Raw genomic sequence first — 21,221 nt, forward strand, 5'->3', positions numbered from 1 at the left:
CACAATGAGTTTTCATGAGTTCAAAACATTGAAATGGGCTCAGTTACGCGTTGATTCCAACGTACCGCAGTCCGATATCGCCACCTGCTGGAACATGGATGTAACTACCAGAGATACAGTTTAGTAGAAATGTTGCGACAAATACGTCCGTCATATTGAGTGGACACCAATATTAGTATTTTTGAAAAAATAGAAGAATTAAAATATAAATGAGAAAATGAAATAAAAACTATATGAAACACAATGTGTCTATAATGGATGGAAGCTTTTCTCATATTCCTAATGAAAAACAGCAGATCTCTATATTTGATGGTTACAATCATCACTGATACTAAAGCAATATGTTTTGATTTAAAAAATGTGTAAAAGAAAAAAAGTTAGTCGTGTATTTCAGTTGTTAATTATTACTTTTTGAGTAATAATAAGGATAATGTTAATAATATAATATTATAACAATTGTACCTGATAATTCCAGCTTTTTTGGAATTTATTATCAAGAAATATTGCTAGGACAAAAGAAAAATCGACGAATTACAAATGTTCTTACAATAGCAGCAATTTCCTAACAAATTATATATAGTAATGATGGTGTTTTTGCACAGACACAAAATCAATGATTTGAGGTACAGCCATCCCTGTTGTCTCTAGACATTTTGTTGATGAATACTATAAAATTAATTTTGTAACAAATGTTTTATTTTTATTATGCTCCTTGCTGTTAATCATAAGTTATGAAATGAAAAATGAAAAACACCCTTTGCTCACTTTTCCAGTATGTGGTTTAACCACAAAGAGGCAGTAAAGTATCACTATTGATGCATTATTTATGTGCAGCAGTTTTCAACCACCCCCTCATTTCTTTATGGTGTATATATATCAAAAGAGCCAGACTTTCTTCAAAGTGTTCCCTTCTTTTATGATAAATGTTGATTTTTCCGCTCCGTCTTTGAGGTTGGCCATTTATTATTAATTTGTCTATTTCTTGAGCTAACACTAACTTATAAGATTTGTTTAAGCACTAGAAATGCTCTATAGTCAAGAAATACTAGTTTAACTTGTATTTTTAATCTGCACTAAAACTAACAGCCTGTAGCAAGAACACAATTTACTAAAGCTTCTCTTTTTGAATTGATGTTTTTGGCCCATTAAAAATAAAATTTCTGAAGGGAAACCAACATTTCATAAGCCTGAACACAACATTTGGTGGTGCCAGCATTATGCTGTGGGTCTGCTTTTGTCCGGCAGGGTCAGGTTTACAAAACAAACTAAAACCATCTGTGACCTGCTTTCAATTTCTAAATTATGCACCACTTTATGTTGCTTTATGTCAGCTGTAATTCTAGTATTTTACATTATTATTGTAACGTTACAACACGTCAAAAAAGTTAAAGAGATATGAATACATCACAGAGCATCATTGTTCCATTCTAATTTTATAGCTAAGTGCTTTTGTAGGCTTGAATCAGTTTCAGGACCAAAACGCTGTTAAAAAAAAATCAACAAATCGCGGCAGAGAATGACACAAAGAGCACGGATGCAGTACATTTGTCCCCGGTGTTGTATCCACTGTCTGCGGCAGAGCGGCGCTGCACCACCCTCTCTCTCCTGACTGGCTGTGTGGGACCGTCCGCGGCAGTAACTTAAAACCCGGAGACGAGTGGTCCAGACGAGCCCGCAAACGAGGCGTTCCCAGCCACCCTGGCCAGACCGAGAGATATCCATCGCCTCCGTCCGCCATCTCTCTGCGCCGGGGGGCAACTATTCGTCCACCGCTCACCATAGGCGCCTGTGACTCGTGTGTTGTTTTTATGTTTTCCCGACTGGAAAACGACAGTGGACGCACAGAACTAACTGGCTAGCTCTGTAGCTAGCATCAGTTAGCTTGGATAGCAATCAGCTTTAAACGTACTCGATTTAAATGTAGGGTCTTTTTGTAATTTTACTGACTTTCGACAAGAGAATGTGGATATATTTTAAAACGGCTTTTGATTAGAATATGTATTTTACGGTGTTGGTTATTTTCGCGATATTTAGCAGCTTTGCTTAAGTTTTGTAGCACCAGCCAGACTGTCGCCTCGGGCAGCTAGCATGTTAGCTGCTGGACACAGACGCCGTTTTCCGGACACTCACAGATGGAAGATCCGCCGTACAAGATAGCTGCACGGCTTATCTGTCTGCTTCGCAACGGGCTCCAAAGCGGGACTACTTCACTTCCTTTTGTTTATCATTGTTAGTCCACCGACACCAGCAACAAGAACAAGAACAACACATCTTTTTTTTTCTTTCTTTCTTTTTTTTTTTTTTTTGCATAATTTCTCAATGTGTTGTGCTGTACTATCTGGGAGATCAGTTCAAGTTATTGGGCTGACTTTTGAGGAAATACGTGGAGAAACTGAGTAGAAGCTGTTGTAGCAAAGGACCAAAAGAAGTACAGCACGCCTCGGAGGAGACCAAGTAACGATACCAAAGTACGCTGAGCCGAGCCGCAATGAAATCTATGGCAAGATCTGCGTTTTTCTGCTTTGCGATCTTCCTGACTTCTGTGGCTGGTGAGTGGCGTGAATTGATTTTTGTTGATGAAAATGTTCTCATGGTGAATATTTTATGCTCTCCTTTAGCCATAGTCTGTCCCACAAAGTCTTCGTTTGTTTTAAATCATCCATATGTTGTTTACGAGGCTGAGTCTGATCCTTTTTGCGTGATTATTTCTTCAGGGGCGGTCCAGACATTTTTGGGGGCCTGAGCAGCCATATTGATTCACAAAATTAACTTTTGTATAACAAACAGTAAAACATGATTGTAGTGTTGGTATCCTTGAAGGACGTGTGTCTCTTTGATTTAGCTGAACAAATAGTTGGAAGGTAGTAGCAGAATAAATAAAGATCTGGTCCATGCCAATGTATTCAGCGGCACTCCTGTTCAGTTTCTGCTGATTTTACATATTTCATTGGATTATAAACTACAGTCAGTAGAGCAGGTTGATATGGTTTTTTAATAGTTCCTGACTTTACTTGACCTGCGTTTAGCGTCAGTCTCAGTCCTTAAAAATGTAAAAGTTGGTCATTTTCCCTGTTAAGGTCACAAATTGGAGATAATATCGACTTATTTGTTGTTGTAGATACAAGAGCGTTCTCTATTATCATGAATTCCACATACACACAAGTAACAGTCTTAAAGAAGCCTTGCTAAGTGTGTAGGTTGTTTTTTTTACTATTCCAGCTTTGCTCACTGTAATTGTCATTGTTGAGGGAGGGAAGGGGATGAGTGCAAAGTTGTGTGCCAACTTGGGACACTAAAACTAACTAAGTTTAGTTCAAAAAATTCTTTTTTGATCATTTATGCTGAAATAAGGGACCATTTTTAAAACCCTGGCTTTTATCAGAGACATTCAAAAGTCAAATCAGTTTTCCAAAGAGTGAACGCATCATACTGACGCACTGCCAGCTTGCACTAATTACAACACTCTTCGGTGTGGCTGCTGTTACAGAGATGATGCAAAGTTTGCCGTTTTCAGTATCCGTAAAGTGTTTCAGTGGTTTTAGAGAAGGCAGAGAGATGTAAGGACCTATTTAAAATCAAACAGTGTTATCTGAGATATCTGTGGTTTATTTAAGCTATGATAAAATTTCATTTGAATTACCACAATACTGTAAAATTGCTCAGTTTAATCCTTTCTGAACGTTGAGCCTTGGTCTGTTGTGGATTGTGTAAGCATTACCATTGAGTTCAGGATCTACATTCTCAAAAATATACACAAGRACCGTGATTTTAGTAATGCTAGCCATTGTATTGGCCAATATGAAATGCAAAAAAAGTTTAAAATGCCAACGATGTAATCACTGGCAATTATTCTACCCAAATTGTTGTAAAAGGTCAAAGCTTTACAAAAACAAGAAATTGGAATTTCTTGGAAAAACTCTGTTTTGTGCATATCTATTCTAATTTTAAAATATCCAATTTTATTTAGACTGTTAACTAGGAGCTAATATTGCTATCTTGAGCAAGTCATAGATGTAGTGGAAGTTGCAGCATGTTTTAACAGACAGACATCACGAAAAATTACATCTATGGCATTTGTTTGAGCACTGCTGGCCAGGAGCTGTAAGCACCTGCTTAGTTTGCTTAAGCCTCCGACCAGCAGTGCATTGAGAGAATCTTCTAACTGTCCTTCCTAAATTCAAATTCACACACACTGTCTCTGTTGTCTGTCAGTTGCGTTAAAAAACAACAACAAAAAAACTTAGAACCCTTTTCAGTCTCTGTGTGCAAAAGGCCTGGAAGAAAACGCAGCCAAGCACGCGCAGTCCCCGCCTGCCAACTCATGCCATGTGTTTGAGACCTCGGAGTTGAAGCCAGGCTTCTGTGAAACCTTGAGCACGATAAGATAGTAGCAGACAGAGGAACAGTAGAATGTGTGGGAAGAAAAGATGGGTAGCTGAGGTGAAAAAAGTTCAGCCGGGTGGCGGGAGTCGCTGCCAAAAATCTCTTTGGAGCATATGTTGCTTCATTCCTCAATTCATAGGCATAGAGTTGTCAGAAACTATATCTGTTATTTTTATTATTTGAAGCGGTTAGTGTTTGGGGATTGTTCTCAGAATTTTCCTACAACCAAAAATTTATTGTATTTTCTCAATATTTTAATTGATACACCAACATAGAGTAGGTATCATAGTGATAGGAGGTTGAATATGAAAGCATGCCACACTTTTTATATTTTTATCAATAAATATGTTGGAAAATAATGTAACATTTCTACCTGCTTCACAAATGTGAGACACTTTCTTTTGGTCTATCACATAAAATTCTAATAAAATAGATTCAATCCTGTAGTCATACTGTGACAAAATGTGGGAAAGTTGAAGCCTTGTAAGTACGTTTGCAAATCTGTGTGTGTTCAGGCTCGTTATGCTCAGAATCCAATGTGTGGTTGTTTGGCCAAAGGGCATTAAAAAAAGTGTTGTTTTATATTCAGACCTTCAAAACGCACTCATTGACATCAGGAAAGCTGCTGTGCAGGAGAAGTTGCTCACAGGCTGGGTGCAGTTCTTGCTCTTATCTTGTTCAAGAACTCTTCAGAGTGATTCTGAACCGATTGCAAGTAACGGCTAGGAGTGCCTCGTCTTATAAATTGGACATATAGATAAACTGCACCAGTGTGTGGATAATTCCCTTGCTAAACTGATATTAAATTTCATCCCAGCCATAGTTAAAATGCAGAAAGTTATTAGTAATCTTTCATAAACATCTGTTTCCTTCCTTCCATATGCCTTCCATTTAACCTGTTTGCAGCCGACTTTGGTTTGGTTGGGCTAATGCTACATGTCCCATGGGACTAATTAGTGTGTTGGTGTTCCCGAATTGGGAAGCAGTTCCAAACAATTCTCAAACCTTCTGGCGCTACTTTTAGATTCTTCTCAGTTTCAGAACAACTTGTAGCAAATTCCTACTACAGTCCACATGGAAGTACTTCTCTGATACAGAAGTTTAGTGGTTATAATTCTAGTCAAAATGCTGCACATTTAAAAAAATATGGCACATTTTCATCTACACATCTAACAAGACTACATTATTGGCCATCACACTTTTTTGTTAGCCAAACAAATCCCTAATTTCTCCCTGAACAATCTAGTTCTTTTTTTTCTTTTTTTTTTACTTTTAGCAGTGATGTCAAAAAGGAGACTATGGCTGGTCCTACGAAGGAGACTTAAATGCTTTCTTTGGTATGCAATGTTGGCCTTCCATGGAGGTAAACAAAAGAGTAGTAAGCTGGTTAATGAATGGCTTTCAAAAGACTAGAGATGTTTTCCACTTCCCATACCGGAAGTGGCAAACACTTCTGGTATGGGAATCAGCTGTTACGATTCAGCAACAGAAAAACAGCTGAGTCGACTTAAAATGTTTCTTGTTCTTCAAAGTGCAGACATAAATGTACTGAATTACAAATTTCTTTCATAACTCTGCACAATTACAGCACACTTAAGTACACCAATGGCCTCACAAGCTTGCTCAAACATGTAAAGTCAACAGAATTTTAATTTGTTCAGTCAGGGGTGTAGCAGCCATTGTAAAATAAATAAACTGAAACTGACGAGAGCAATAGGTTGACTATCTTGGTCAAACATGTAAAAAAAAAAAAAAAACACTGCAACAAACCTTTCAGAAAGTGCAATCGGGATGAATGATAAAGCCTGACGTCATTCAGAGGACAAAGCAAAGAATTAAACTAGAATTCTAGATTATTTTTTTTTAATTTCCCAATACCGGGTTTGATACAGATATTAATATCAGATCAGTGCATCTCTACAAAAGACAGATTTTGGCTACAAACTGCAGTTATCCCATAGAAACAGAGATACAGCCATTATAAACTTACAAACCGGTATTTGAATACCTGAAGCAAAGCAATGTGGACACAGAATATGAGAGATTATGATACGTTAGTATTTGAAACTATACATTGACATTCAAGAGGAGAGCAGCGTGACTGCAGCTTGTAGGCTCGGTTGCTGCTGGAATGAGAGATCATTTAGTCTCACCTTAGTTAGAGTTGTGAGCTGTGGCGAACGCAGCGATTTATACAATGGAACAGTATTCAGTGAGCGTTCTGCGACGGCCAAAAGGAGAAATTAAGCGGATGTTTCAGAAAAACAAAAGGTGCAGCCTTGAGATGGTAACTCAGAGTGACAGCCTATGATTAGCACAGAGCGTTCTCCTTGACCAGCAGAGACAATGAGTCTGGAGTTCTAAAAAAAAAAAAGAAAATGTTGAGGATTTTCGCAGACAGAACCTTTGCAGGGTAGCCGCAGGGATTTCAGTCGATATTGGGCTTTTTAAAAATCACATCTGCCAACTCTGTAATTGCTGCTCTTCTCTGTTGCCATCCTTTTACATCACAAACCGTGGATGTTGCTATGTGCTTCAGCTTTGCAAAGGCTCTCACAGAAGACATCCAGAAAACAGTAACTCCCAGCTGTAAGAATGTTAAAGATTTACTCTAAAACGTGGGAATGCACTAAAAATTATATTGCATTGTCAATAAAAAATTATATTGAGAATCTGCTTGGAGAATAGGGTAGATTCATTATGGGCTTGTATTAGATTCTCAAGAAATGATGTATGATATGGTCTCTTTAAAACAGACAACAATTATTCCTTTTGTATAGCTGCTAAAACAACATTGATCATTACACCTATAATAATGTAGTAATTATTATTTTTGATGTTGCTGCCTAGCAGACATGTTTCTTTATTTTCAGAGCCTTAAGGGTGATAAGGTGTGGCTCCATTAATTTTACACTTTGACATTCCATTTTTTTGTGTTTTTTCTTGGAAACGTGGGCTACTCCATTGCTTACTCAGTTATCTCATGAGGCAGATCTTAAACCATAATTCATAGTGATTTAGAACCTGAAACTTTATAACTTTGGTGTACTTTAACAACGGTAATCAACCCATACCTAGCTGGGAATTAGCCAGGGTTTCCTCCTAAGTAGCATTGTCTTTTAGATGTATGTTAACTCTTGAAGCTGGTTGTGAACAACAGGGTTTCTGTTGTATCAAATCCACGACTGGTTACGTTTTTGTAAGAGGAGATGTTTGCACTAGGCCAATTTAATATTAAAAAAGATGTAATCTGCAATTATGACACAGTGACTATGATACGACTCGCAATAAGTGAACAAATGTTTAACTAAGCCTTTCATGTCTTTCTGGTTTGGGTTTGTGAAATTATAGAACTCGGACTATCAAGCTATTTTAAAAAAATGCTAATTTTTACAATTCAACAATGTGGTTTTATTGGTAAAGTTACATTTGTGTACATCTTTTGGCAATTAAACAACTTAATTGTAGTTTCTTAATGACTTTGCCAACACATCTTAAAATTTGCTGCGGTAATAAAAGAACAAGCATTAGTAAATGTATGTCTGGGATAGCAATTATTTAATTTGATAATATTTGTTACAGTCATCACGATTTTTACTATATTGATATTGCGGTAATGGTAATTTTACAGTCTTATGAAACCCTATCAAACACCTTTCCTTCAGCTGATGAATAGTGCACAGCAATATGTGGGGTGAGTTCGTTTTTTTCTAAAGACTGAAAGACGAGTGTAAAAGCTTTTTGTCAACCTCACGATGAAGTGTGCTGCTTCGAGCAGCAGGTGGGGGAGGGGCCATCATGAGCTACAATCAAAGACAATGCCAGTTAATTTTGTGTTTCTCAAGGACTTTAAACTAAAGGTACGACAGAATATTTTAGAGGTTATGAATGTGCAACTTTTTAAAGCTTGGCATTCCTTGACATGGCCACTGACATACCAAAAGTTTCATTGTATACATTAGTCAAAATATGTATTTCTGGCAGTCACTAATATTCTTAAGGGATTTTTGGTTCTGATCCATCACTCTTCTTTTAGCACTGTGAGTTTCATTGGAAATAACTTTCTCTCCCAGAAAAGGAGAAACCCCCATCATACCAGACAGCCACAGGCCTTGCTGGTTTAACATTGTTTTGTGGTGAAAATAAGCCTATCAAGCTACTGTATGGCAAGACAAGCCCATACTTGTAACTCATTTCTTCAACAAGGAAATTATGTTATAAACACAGCCTAAATGGAGGTACAGCCTAAAACCAGACTTCCTTGCTTATATAATCCGAGATTATGCACCCCCACCCCCATAGAGTGAGAGCAAACACCACTTGTCGTGACCGTTTTCATGACATATTTGGGAAAGTTAAGGTATACAGGGATAATAGAAGGAGGAGTGTGGGTGGGGGTTTTGGTGTTAACTGTGTGGTGGTCAATAATGGAGGCCTCCCAGCTTTGAGGGGAGTATAAACCAAGGATTAGCATAACTGTACCAGACTCAGACAGACACAGACTGAGCGGTGGTGTTATCGGGGGGGTCATTACAGAGCACCAGATGGAACAGATTAAAGCCCCCTCGCCCCATCTTTAAACTTAACCTGAGTACTTGGAAAATCAGGGGTGTCAGCAAATGCCAATCCGATTCATCCTACCTCACCAAACAAGCCGTGCACCCAAACAGCAGCGGACACGGCTCACACAGGTACAAGTGCTTCTCAGAAGATTTGCTTCACCCTGACCCTTTTGTGCTAATGAAAACACGCTATGTTTCGGAGAAGACAGTCTGGGGCAGTTCTACCTGGAGAGAGGCGAGGGTGTTGAAAAGCACCGATACATTCTGATGGGGAGTCAGTGCTTGGCTTTGAAAAGCTTGCATGCCTGCTTGAGGCAATGACTGTGCATGCACAGATGCATGAGCCCAGTTTTCAGCCAAGAAAGACTGCCGTTTTCCCCACTTCCCTTCTCCTGTTTCTGGCTTTAATCGCGTACGAGAACTTAAACGTGTGCAGAGAGAGCAGCCAACACATCCTCGTGCCTTATAATCAAGTTTCAGACCGCCTTGTCTTGCGTTGGCAGAGGGGAGGGGAGGAGAGGGAGAGATTAGATCGCTGTTGTTTTTTAGCAGCAAAGCCGAGGGAAGGGGTGGCGCGAGGGGAGCTGGGAGGGTGCACTGAAGGCCAGTTGGGGGAGGAGGGAGAGATTAGCAAATAACTGGGCCATGGGTAAACACTCAGCAGTGCCCGCCGTCCTCCAATGGAGAGCCTCAGAGCAGAAAACTACTCTGTAGTCTTTTGATATGACTACCCTCTCTCTTTCTCTCATCTTCCTCGCTCCACTGGCCTTGCTTGCATACTGTGACCCACAATCCATTGCTGCATCGGGAGCCACAATTACATGATGAGCTCCACAGAGCAGTGCCCGAAACAGGGGCTGTCATGCTGAATAAGAGATGAACGTAGAGATTGGCATCCAAACAGAAACAGTTCTAAAAACATTGGATTAGGATCAGTGAGCTGCAGATGAGTTGGTAAGAAGTGACAATAGGYGCCTCCCTTGGCTGAGACTACACATAGCGGGGTTCCTAAGCAGACTGGAGCTGGGTTTTAGTATTTATCAGACCTGGATAAGTGGGATAAACAAGTTTCCTTCCTTTCCTGTAAGCTTCCATCATATATATTATAATACTTGTTTTCTCGTGTACTTTCTTTCTTCTGTCCTTCCTTGTACCTACTTTCATCACTTTTCTCACTACTTGTCTGATCTTCCCGTCTTATTTCCTTCATTCATTCAGTCATTCCTTGTCCTTTATTCCTTACCTTACTTTGTTCCATATGTTTCTTGTGTCCTTCCTGCTTTTTACTTTCCTTCCACTCATCTTTTCTTCTGTATTTACTTATGCCCTTTCTTTCTTCTTTGTAGCTTTCCCTTCTTTCCTCATAATTTCTTATGTCCTCCTTTTCTTCCCGTCTCTCTTGGGTCTGAAATCATCTGGAATTTTTAAATAAAGTATATTTCATAACCCTAAATAAGAAAAGGTCACACTGATTTGGTTTGAGCTTCATTCTCCTTTTTCTTGAACGTTATCTTTGTATAACAAGCTAATGTATTCAAATCAATATTAAAAGAAACACTCATTCTTTTAATCATCCCATTCATTGTAATCTGTTACTTACTAATCTATGCATTGATGGTAGAATCAAAACAACATAAAACCCAAAGAATATGTCTGTTTCCTAGTTCTTCTGTTACCTCGCCTGTCATTAGCCCCACTGCTGTTATTCAATTCCCCTCGTGTCTCCTGCTGGAATTTTATAGTTCCTTCCTCAGTAAATATCTGCTTCAACCTAAGGCGTACATTCTACAGTCTGCGCCAGGATCCAACTTCACCACACCTCTATCCACTTTTTTTTTTTAGCAGTCTGAATGGGAAGCTGTCATAATTGTTTTCTTCCCACTTTTTTTTTTTTTTTACCGTGACACAAACATAATTGAGCAGGAGCAAATAACATGCACACATCTAGAATTGTGAGTTCTAGATGTGTGCATGTTTCTCCTAAAAGATTTATCATGTATCTCGTGATGCCAAAGCAGCAACCCTCCACATTCACTGTGTTTCAGGTGAGAGATTTACTACAAATCTATGTGAGACAAATACAGATGCTGTAAGCATACTGTCAGGTGTAAGCAGTCCATCCTGTTATCCTGATCGAACATTAAGTAGGAAAAGACAAAAAGCCGAGTCGACACAAAAGTGCAGTCACAAGGAAAAACTTGATTTCTCCCCTTATGTGAGATTGTTGAAAAGACTCCAGTCCCAAACTTAAAAGTCTGGACTAAGTCTCAAGCCTTTGGAGTTCAAGTCTAAACAACTTGCAAGCATTTAGAGCAAGAATCTAAGTTCAGTCCTGACTCTTTAGAGGACATCTTACTGAAATCAAACTTATGAAGTAAGGTCAGATCTTAAATGTTTAAAGCAATAGTCCAAGTCAAGTCTTGAGACATTGGAGCATGGGTTTCAGTCTTGTGTCTTTGGAGCCCGAGTCTTTGTCTTGAGTCTTTGTAATGTCAAGTCACATGGCAGTAGCAACTCACCAACTCTCATATGTCAGACAGAAAAGCTTGTAAAACCTCTTGATCAAACATGAGTTCAGAGTAAACAACACACATACTCTCATATTGGGCCAATTCAATATGTTCAATATTCTCGATTTTTAGATCGGCGTGGCCCTGACATCCTTCCAAGCTGTCAAGATCACTCTTAACACCACACAGCAGGAATATCTCTTCAGATGATATTATAGCACCCTGATAATCCGGACATCATTGAGATTGTCTGCAGGGTGAAATTTGGACAAAATCAGCATAAAATTTTTTCTGTGTGAACTAAACATAATTGAAGACTTCAATCTTCACTGTACAAGTCTGATGCCTTGCTTCTTCAGAGCACGAGTCTGAGTCTCACTAGTCAGTCAGGCCCAGCCTTTACAAAGCGAGTCAAAATGGAGCCTCAAGTTTTTAGAATGTGAGTCGAAGTCAAGTCTAAAGTCTTTAGAGCGAGAATCTAATTCAATTTTCCACATCTGATCGAAACACTCAGGAATCATGTTAGTGCCAGGTCTGAACAACCCCGAAGAACAAAGAGGAAACGGAAATCAATGAACCTGCCTTGTGGTAAGACGGTGCTCTCCATTTGTCTTGTGTGCACTTATGTGCAAGCACGTTGGCACAATGAAACTATTTAATGTGCTGCATGTCAGTCGGTGTGTGTCATAATGTTATTTCCATCTCACAGAAGGTCAGGCTTTGAAGTCTGGGAGTTTAAAGGGTTAGGGAGACAGTGAGGGTGTTTTATTGCAGGATGAAAGGTTAAACAGCTCTTTACATAAGTTATTGTTTGGTCATCTGATGCCTATTGCTCATTTGGCATTGTTTCTAAGGAAGTCTTGTTTAATGGTAATGCAGAAAAATCACATTTAAAGGCTGTGAATGAAATCTTAAAAATCTGGTTTTAGATCATTTTGCGGGTGGGGGGTTTATCAAAAGTTCATTCTTTGCTGTGTGTTGTGGTTTGTCTCGGAGGCGTCGCTGACAGAGCGGCATCTATGGAATTCATTTCACAGCCTCAAACGCCAATCGTTAAAAGGTAATGTCAGCAGTCGCTGCTGAAAAGAGTTAGTTTTTCCAGCCCTGCATGCGACGTCTCCGTGTTTGCCTTGCGATCTGTGGGTGTTGTCGCAGGCCCTGCACTTCCTTCTGTCGTGCTGCGTCTATTATTCCTTTGTTTCTCCTCTCTCCTATGGGAGTTCCTCCTGTACAGCCCATGTCCACACATTCACCAGCATTGAAAAAATAAATTTAACCATGATGGACGTGATCTTTCCATAAGTCCAGAAAACTTTTTTTTTTTTTTTACAAAGAACTCACATTGTAGAAATCACTCAACCACAGGTTGAGTGATTGCCACTCTTACTGTACTTGCAGTATTTATCAAAGTGATTTTGGCTTATTATTAAGCACAAATGCAGTTTATAGTTAAACTAGTGGACAATGGTAATGGCATCCTTAGTTATCAGGTTCTTTGGCTAAAATAATAGATTAGCTTTAAGAGTATGCTATTTTTAACATTCTATACAGTTCAGTCATGTAGAGTAAGTGTTGTAAGAATGTGTTTGTAGTGAGTAAATAAACTAATCAATTGATTTAGCAACGGTATTATTAGCAACTTTATGTATATATCACAAGTAAATGGAGGATGACTGCGTGCTGTGGCGATCCCTGAAAAAAAGAAGACGAAAATAAGAAGTTATAGCCCAACTAATGTCTCATTGCCTGTCATGAATAGAGACCAGTATCAGATTCTCACAATATAAGCCTGAGTGAAAATATCTAAATATTTTGTTTTTACATCAAAAATTACATGTATATGATCTAATTGATTTTAATTGAAACAGAAAAGCAATTGTTATTCCAAATACTACTTAATAGACTGCATTAAAAACATTAAACATGGACTGAATTTAGTCCGTAGTGTTCATTTGCTACTCGAGTCAATATACTTTTTAATAAACCCTTTTTCTGTYTCCTGTAGGGTATCAGTGAAAATAAAACAAGTGGATATTAGCTAGTAAATTAGTCTGACTTGAATAATCACCTAATATATATTTCTGCCTCAGCAGCAATGTGTTGTTCTTTCAAGTAAAACTGCTTATTGAAAGGATTTTAAACTATTGTAATGATGGGAAAATTCTGTTTTCAAAACTTGACTGTAATATCTTTTTTATCAGTAGTCAGCCATGGTCTAGTGGCTACCATGGTCGATAACGCGGCTAATTACACAGCTAATCTCTGCCTGTTTTGCTCCTAGAGACACTTTAGCAGAGCAGAACAGAAAAGGCACTACATTTGGCACATCAAGCTTTAGTACTAAATTCATCACAGTAATGGTTGTGTATTTAAAAGAAAATACTTTAATCTTCAAACTTACCACTTAATTAAAATTTCAAGAAATGAAGCTGAATATATTAAATGTTACTATAAAGTATATTGGGTGTACTGGCAAAGGATGGAGGTGGAGGACAAACTTTGCAAATTATGCCTGTGCAGACAGGTAAAATTACTGTTTGAACCAGGTCCAAATAAGGAACTACCCACCTTGGCTACAACCTCGGTATTTTTTGTATTTTTTTTATCATCCTCACATGTGTTAGTCTGACTTATAAGACAGTTAATTTATTAAGATGTCAATCAAAACTGCGTTGAAGACGTCTACATGCTCGTCAGCACAGTACAGAAGGCTGCAATGGTATTTTACCACAAACAGTCTCACTCTGTTACTATATTTTCCATTTTTAGATCAACCATTTAAGTAAAGATGAACAGAGAATGCATTGTGAATGAATGAAGACAGTAGGTCAGGTTGTGTTAAGTGAAGGCAGTTGGTCCAGTTTTACCATTGCGTTCATTTATGACTTGTAGCGGTTCATTAAAGCTTTTTTATTGTCGTAGTTAGGACGAAATGTAAGTACTGATTGCTTTTATGTTAAAAATCCATTGCAGCCGTGTCCTTAAAGCTACGCTTTCTTCTTTTTTGGGGCTTTAAAGAAAGCTCAAGGAGAATTTGAATGCAGTCTTTAAAGTGTAACTCGAGTGAAGACGATGGAGAGAGAGGGGAAAAGAGGGTTCGGTTCACAGAGCTACTTGGAGGAAGGAAAAACTGGAACCACACGCCCTTGGTCTAGGATTGCACTGCTATTGTCTGCAGATTTCTAATAGTTTCTTCAAGTGGCACGTTTCACAGGAAATCTGCCGCTGCTGGAGCTCCTTTGTCTGCAGGCGTATGTTTAAGATGCATAGTGCAAAAATATTCATACTGCTTGAACGTTTGCTCATTTTTGTCACCTTACAACCACAAATCTCAGTGTTTGTCAGTAGGAAGCGACAAACACACCTCCCTGTATCAACTTTTATCCATCTGTTGATYAACTGTTAGTTCCATGTTCATGCTCTCACTACAACGCTTCACCATAGAAACGACGGTGCATTCAAGATGATGTTCAATGTTGGTTTGATTGCACTTGATTTTATTTAGGCATAGAGTAAAACAAACTAAATATTTTTTCTTTTCCCTTCACAACTATAGAGGTGGGTGATTACTTAAAATGTATTACAATGTTTTTAGCTGCATTTTCATCGTCCATATTGAACAATTTGATATTTAGGAAATAAAGTCACTTGATGGAAACAAGGCAATTCCAATAGCTGATTTTTAATGGAACAATAAGCAGAGAAAAAAAAAAAAGAATTCCAACATTACAGCCAGTTTTTGGCATTTCCAAACATTAATTTTTTTTTTTTTATTGTCACAATAAAACCAAATTCTCCGGAGTAATTTTTCACCATAATGAAAAACGATATGATAAATGCACACCCCTAATTATACAGCATCAGTAGAATTTGTGTTGGAGTATGACTTAAAATTCTGCTTAGTTCAGCTTTACTCTGGCTGAAACATCTATAATGCACATACCAATGTGCTTAGTGAGGCATTAGAAGACTGTCTAATATTCGATTCTCTTTCATCTTCAGATTCAATGTTAACTGAGGTGAAAATAACACTACTCTGAGATCAGAAATGTTTCTCCTGATCTAGCGAGGAAATCGACTCGGCTGAAAAGAGCCAATTCCGCCCATCTTTTTTATAATCTATTATCGGCTGTGGAGGTGTATGTTCAGCAGCCCCCCCTACAGACAGAGTCAGGTACTCAGGCAGGACAGTGAGCAGTAAGGGGGCTTACAGGTTGAGGGCAGCTGCTGGCCGAGGCCTACAGTAGCCAGGGGTTGACAGCTTTATCTTCTCATGAGAACAGAGGAGGAAAGCTGGCTCCATGCCCAGCCAAACTACCACTCCACTGCCTCAACCTCTGCTCACACAGGCTAGCTTGACCTTGGACAGGGCACAGCCACCCTTGTCCCTCCTCCCTCTTTGGAACTAACCCCATGGCGCCCTCCCCCCGCTGCTCTCAGCGCCTCTCCCGGATGGAGGACAGGGAGGAGTTGGGAGTAAGGGAAGCAAACTGGCACATCATGTTTCTCTCATCTGAAATTACCCACAACACACGCTGTGTACATATACACACTCTCTGAAATTCAGACGAGTTCTTCCTGGCGTGGCGCGTCAGTCGCCCAGATGTGTGATTTCACAACTGGCTCCATCTTTTCAGTCAAAACTGAAAGTTGGACTTAATTCCAAAAGTATTCATGCAATTGGAACTTTGCCATATGTAGTCAGGTCACAAAAGTAAATGTTAACATTTTATTGGGATTTGAGGTGAGATACCGACGCAATGCAGCTCGTAATTGCGAAAATAATTCATGGTTCACACAATTCATCGCAAATAAAGATCAAGACACACGGCATGTTTGCTAATATTAACTTTTGGTGGACTCCATTAACCAATTAGGGCTCTTCAGGTTGAAGCATGATAAATTAAAATGAGCTTGATAATTTCCATTCTCATTAATGTTTTAAAAAGGGAAATGTTTACAGAAACTTCATAATCCATTTTATTTGACATTTCGGTTGTGATTTTTATTTCTGTTTTATTTATTGGTTTATTTTGGATATTTAAAATATCTTCGAGTTCTAGTGTTAAATGTTCTTCACAAAATTAACATTTAATTTATTTGTCTTTGAGAGGGCAGGCTTGCATTATTATGCTGCCATTATCAATATATTACTTGGAAATGGCCTCAGAACAACAATATTATTGTTTATCACAATATTTGCTGGGAGACACTAGTTCCGGTCCAAATATTTTGGGATGAGCAAAGATTTTTTTTGGAAGAAAAATAACACGTAGCATTTTTCTTCCACTTTACAACTGTGCATCAGATAGACCAGATCTGATCTTGTCTATCATATCTATTTATGTTTGGCGTTGCGATGTGGGAAAAAAATGTAAAATGGTCCAAGGTTACGGATACTTTAGCATAGAAGTGTTTTTATTGTGTTTGTCAGGCTGTAAACCAGTTAAATTCATTAAGGTGGTGACTTTATATATGTGCTTGCCGTTCCTCCTGCTGTCTGTGTGAATGTTATGTCCTTCAGGCTGGAGTTTAATGGGCTTTCTATTGATCTTCGGGTTCGTGAGAGGCAGCAGCTGTAATGGGCACATAGTTGGTTTTCATCTGTGAATTCTTCCTGTATCGATGAGCGGCGGTGCAGTTGCTTCAGAAAATGAGATGTATTTGAATCCATCTTGGAGAATTATTGTGATTCTATTTACGTTCATTGAGTTGAGTTAAATAAATTCCCTCCATGTCTACAGCCCACCTTCAGGTATTGATGTAATGCTGCTTGAATTTGCTTATTTCATTTTGTAATAAAAAAAAAACTAATGGGTATGAATTATAAATGAACTACAAAGTCTAACCTATTAAATTGAGGTAGTTTGACTTTCCAAACAACATTGGAAAGGCATGGAAGATTTTACTATTCTAACAAAGTCCATGAATGAAGCAAACATTTAGAATAACCTGTAGCTGCGTTTCTATTGAATTCCACAGATTTTATGGTCTTTAAGGAAACATGCCCATTAAAAAAAATTATAATAAATCACATTTTTGATTAAGTTTTTGAACAGGATGAGGTGGTTATTAACTTGTGCCCACAACTTAATTCATGGCCACAACTTGTTTAATTCGTGGCCACAAGTTAGACTTGTTATCTAAAAGTTGTTCCCATAAAGTAAATGAGCCGTTCCCACAAATGAAACGATTTGTTCCCACTAAATAAATGAGTCATTCCTTCGAGTTAAGTTGTGGCCATCGTTTGTCTCCAGATGAGCTCTGTAGGTTTTTCGATTGTATCAAAATCAGCGTATTTTGCAAAACCACAAAGGAGAAACATCACATGATCAAAAACCAGATGTTACTACTGCCAGAAACGACGGACAAGATGACAGGAAGTGGAAGGAGGATGAGGGTGTGGCATGTTTTTTTTTTTTTAATACTTACAGTGTGAACAAACTTATTCACATGTGATTTTAATTGCGTTTCTTATTTAATGGAATAAGAGACGACAGCAGGATATCGACAAAATTTGTGCACATTTGTAAAGAAAACACACCTTGTGTCTCATGAGCTTATCTTCCCAAGTCAGATAATTGACTTGTGGAACGATCATGCAGTTTAGACAAACTTAATTTGGTCGAGCGCCAGTGATAAAAAAAAAAAGTAAATAAAAAAAGTCTCATCAGAGCTTCTCAACTCCACTTTAAGACCAAGATCCTGTCAGGTTCACCCCTCAGAACGAAGATGGTACTTAAATACCTTATTTTGTGTGTTTTCAGCTGCACAGGGTGAGGAGAGGGAGTGTGCCTTCACGGACCAGCTGCCGCAGTGGGAGGTCAAGCGAGTGGCAGAGGGTGAAGGCAGGGTCTCCCCAGAGAACACCACCATCCGATGTGCCAAGGGCAAGCACTGCTTTGGCCTGTGGGAGAAAACCCCGCCTGGTGAATTACAGCTGGTCAAACAAGGTAATAACCAAGTTTTCTCCTACACATTTCTTCTTCTGTTGTTTGTTGTCACACTTTGCTGTTTCAAATCACCAAATGAAAGTCCGAGTTTAATAGAAAAACCCTGAACTTTAAGGTCAATCAGTTAATTTAAAGTCATGGTTTGAATTGGCTGTGTGAAAGGGAAGATATGAAACTGTTTTATAGAAACAAAAATGAAATGGTTAATCTATCTAAATGTCCAATTAAGTGTTACTGCTATTTATTGTGTTCTAGTTTGGGGCCCATCAAATGATAGTTTTTGGGGTTTTTATTTTTTAAAGTTCAAAGATCGCAATTTTTCTTGTCTCAGGTTGCTGGAGTCACCTTGCTGATAACCATGGCTGCCATGACGACCGCTGTGTGGTGACCAGCCTGCCACCTCTGATCCAAAATGGAACGTACCACTTCTGCTGCTGCGGCAGCGACATGTGCAACGTAAACTTCACGGAGGACTTCCCAGTGCCGAGCCCCACGCCTCCGCAGCCGTTCAGTGAGGACACGCACACAAAAGCCGACTAACACGGGGCGCGTTTGTTCATTCGTTTCACGGCTGCTTTAATCCGCTTCCCTGTTCTTCATGCGGGGCAGTGCACAAGCAGTTTTACCACTTTTCTGTTTTTGATGTTAAAGTTCAACGTATTTTATTAGGAATTTATATGCGTCATTTCTTCACAAGCCACTGAGATTCATGTCTGGACTTCAACTAGGACATTCTAATAGATGCTTATGCACTTTTATATTGACGTTTCTTGTTCTAAAGTGACAAAATAGTGAAAAAGTTGAGGGTGTGTGAATTATTTTTTTTGTTGAACTGATTTTCAGCCATTTTACTCGGGTTGCAGTCCACTAAGACCAAGTGAGAGTTGTGTTGAAATCAGTCAGTGAGTTGTCAAGCAGCTAACAGACATATTGTTATTAGTAGTTGGTTTTTTTTTTCCCATTTTTACCTGCGCCGCACCTGTGAATGAAAGCACGGTGTGTGGCGAGATCAGGGCGGTGTCAGCACCGGCCCATCTCCTCTGCAGACACGCTCTCCCGCCATCCATGCCGTCCTACTGCATTCCAGGGATTACACAGCGTCTGCTCTGGCTGTCTGCAGACAGACAGTGGGAGCGTGTCGGTGGCTGCTTCTGCCGCACCAGCAGATAACGAGGGAAAGTAAGGAGTTAGCGGCGAATAATTAAATTGGATCGTCTTTGATTAATCTGTGAAATTTTAATGCCATTTGTGCCTGAATTTTTAAATCCCGTTTCTGGTTCGTGGCGGATTAACTCCTGACGTGTCTTGGCAGATTCCTAGCTAAGTAGGAAATGTCTGTGTGAGTGATCTGAAAACAAAGCTCATGGATGATGGTTTTAGGGTTGGGTAATCGGAGTAGCACAGTAACACAGAAACACTTTACCGGTGAAGAACCAGCATAACTAGAGGATTAATTATCTTTTCTGACTGTAATGTTTACTTTTAGAATAATACTTAGTTTCCTCCTTCTTGAAGTAAATTCCTCTCATCAGGTCAGCTCACCTCGCAGGGTTTCTATTGGATTTAGAAAGAAAGTTGATTTTTGTATCTGGTGAAGTCTTCCTGTTGTTTTAGATCCTTATCCAATAACCTGATTTTACATCACCCGCAGAGATGTTTCTTTAAATTGCCGTGTTTATAGAAATGTCTGGAATTTTAAGTATTTTTCAGATATTGATACATATAGAAACACAAAATCCCATATTCTATTATTAAGCTTTCATATCCACCCACTTGTCAACCTCACCATCCAACTATCTATCAACACATTCATCAATATGCCTTTCAAACTGGCATCCATTGGTTGCTATGGAGATTTGGTGGGGCTGTGTCACACTGTATATTCGTTCAAAGTAAACAGAAGTCACAGATTACTCATTTAAAGCTCCTAGACTTTCACTAATATAAAAAGATGCAGTATTAATAAAAGAAAATCTTCATCTGCACTTGTATAGAGCAGCTTGAGATGCCTTTGAATAATCGTGATATAAAAATATGTTCTTTTTTTTAAACTATTGTTTCCTAATGTAGTCGTTTTAAAAAAGTCGGACATTATATTTAAGGTTTGTCATGAAATGCAGAGTGGTAAAAAGTGTTGTCATGTGAACTGCGCGCATAAACCATTTTGTATATTTGCCTACTTTGTTTTGATATGAGACTCTAGGCGCCGTGTGTTTTCCTGGAGCTCTAAACAGTCTTCTGCAGCGCGATGGAGGAACATCGGTGTATATGTCTGTGTTTATTCTGACTCCGTTGTTTTGATTAGAAGCCAAGAGATGTTAAGACGTTAAGGGAGCCTTGTCAACTCCTATATGTGTGTGTGTAAGCCAGTGTCTACATGCATGCATATGCTGGAACATCAATCATAGCTGCCCTCAAGCTCTAGAGGTCATCAATAATGAATCAAACCGTTGTCTCTGGACAACAACGTACAGATCAGAACATTGTGCTTCTCTTAGCAAGAAGTCAACGGTGTGATTTGGATTTGTGTTTTGTCATGTTTCCTGCTTGCAGCCCATGGAACGCTGCGCCTCGAAGAGACAGTAACTATCGCCCTGGCAACAGTCTCCTTGCTGGTTGTGGTCGCCGTAGCAGCCTTCTTTGGTTACCGCATGATGCACAGTGAGTTACCATGGAGCCTAGCTCTGAAGATCGATTTTTTTCAGGGCCATCTGAATGATTTTGGTTGCATTTCAATTCTAGTCACATAAGGAGTTAGTCTTTTGCAAAGGTATTCATACCTCTGGCTTCTAAATTATTGGTATTTCATGTAA

General features: G+C 38.9%; 1 protein-coding gene across 1 annotated transcript in view; it reads left to right on the forward strand.

Annotated features, from left to right (window-relative positions):
* The first annotated feature begins 1,536 nt into the window (after nucleotides 1-1,536).
* The window catches only part of LOC103474116 (bone morphogenetic protein receptor type-2), a 34,395-nt gene continuing 14,710 nt past the window's right edge, over nucleotides 1,537-21,221 (forward strand). The window contains exons 1-4 of the mRNA XM_008424862.2: nucleotides 1,537-2,549; nucleotides 18,223-18,408; nucleotides 18,740-18,919; nucleotides 20,962-21,069. Coding sequence (XP_008423084.1) covers nucleotides 2,489-2,549; nucleotides 18,223-18,408; nucleotides 18,740-18,919; nucleotides 20,962-21,069 — 535 coding nt within the window. The 5' untranslated portion in view covers nucleotides 1,537-2,488. The remainder of the gene's footprint in view (nucleotides 2,550-18,222; nucleotides 18,409-18,739; nucleotides 18,920-20,961; nucleotides 21,070-21,221) is intronic.

The sequence above is a fragment of the Poecilia reticulata genome, linkage group LG2, assembly GCF_000633615.1.
Source record: "Poecilia reticulata strain Guanapo linkage group LG2, Guppy_female_1.0+MT, whole genome shotgun sequence".
Lineage (NCBI taxonomy): Eukaryota > Metazoa > Chordata > Actinopteri > Cyprinodontiformes > Poeciliidae > Poecilia > Poecilia reticulata.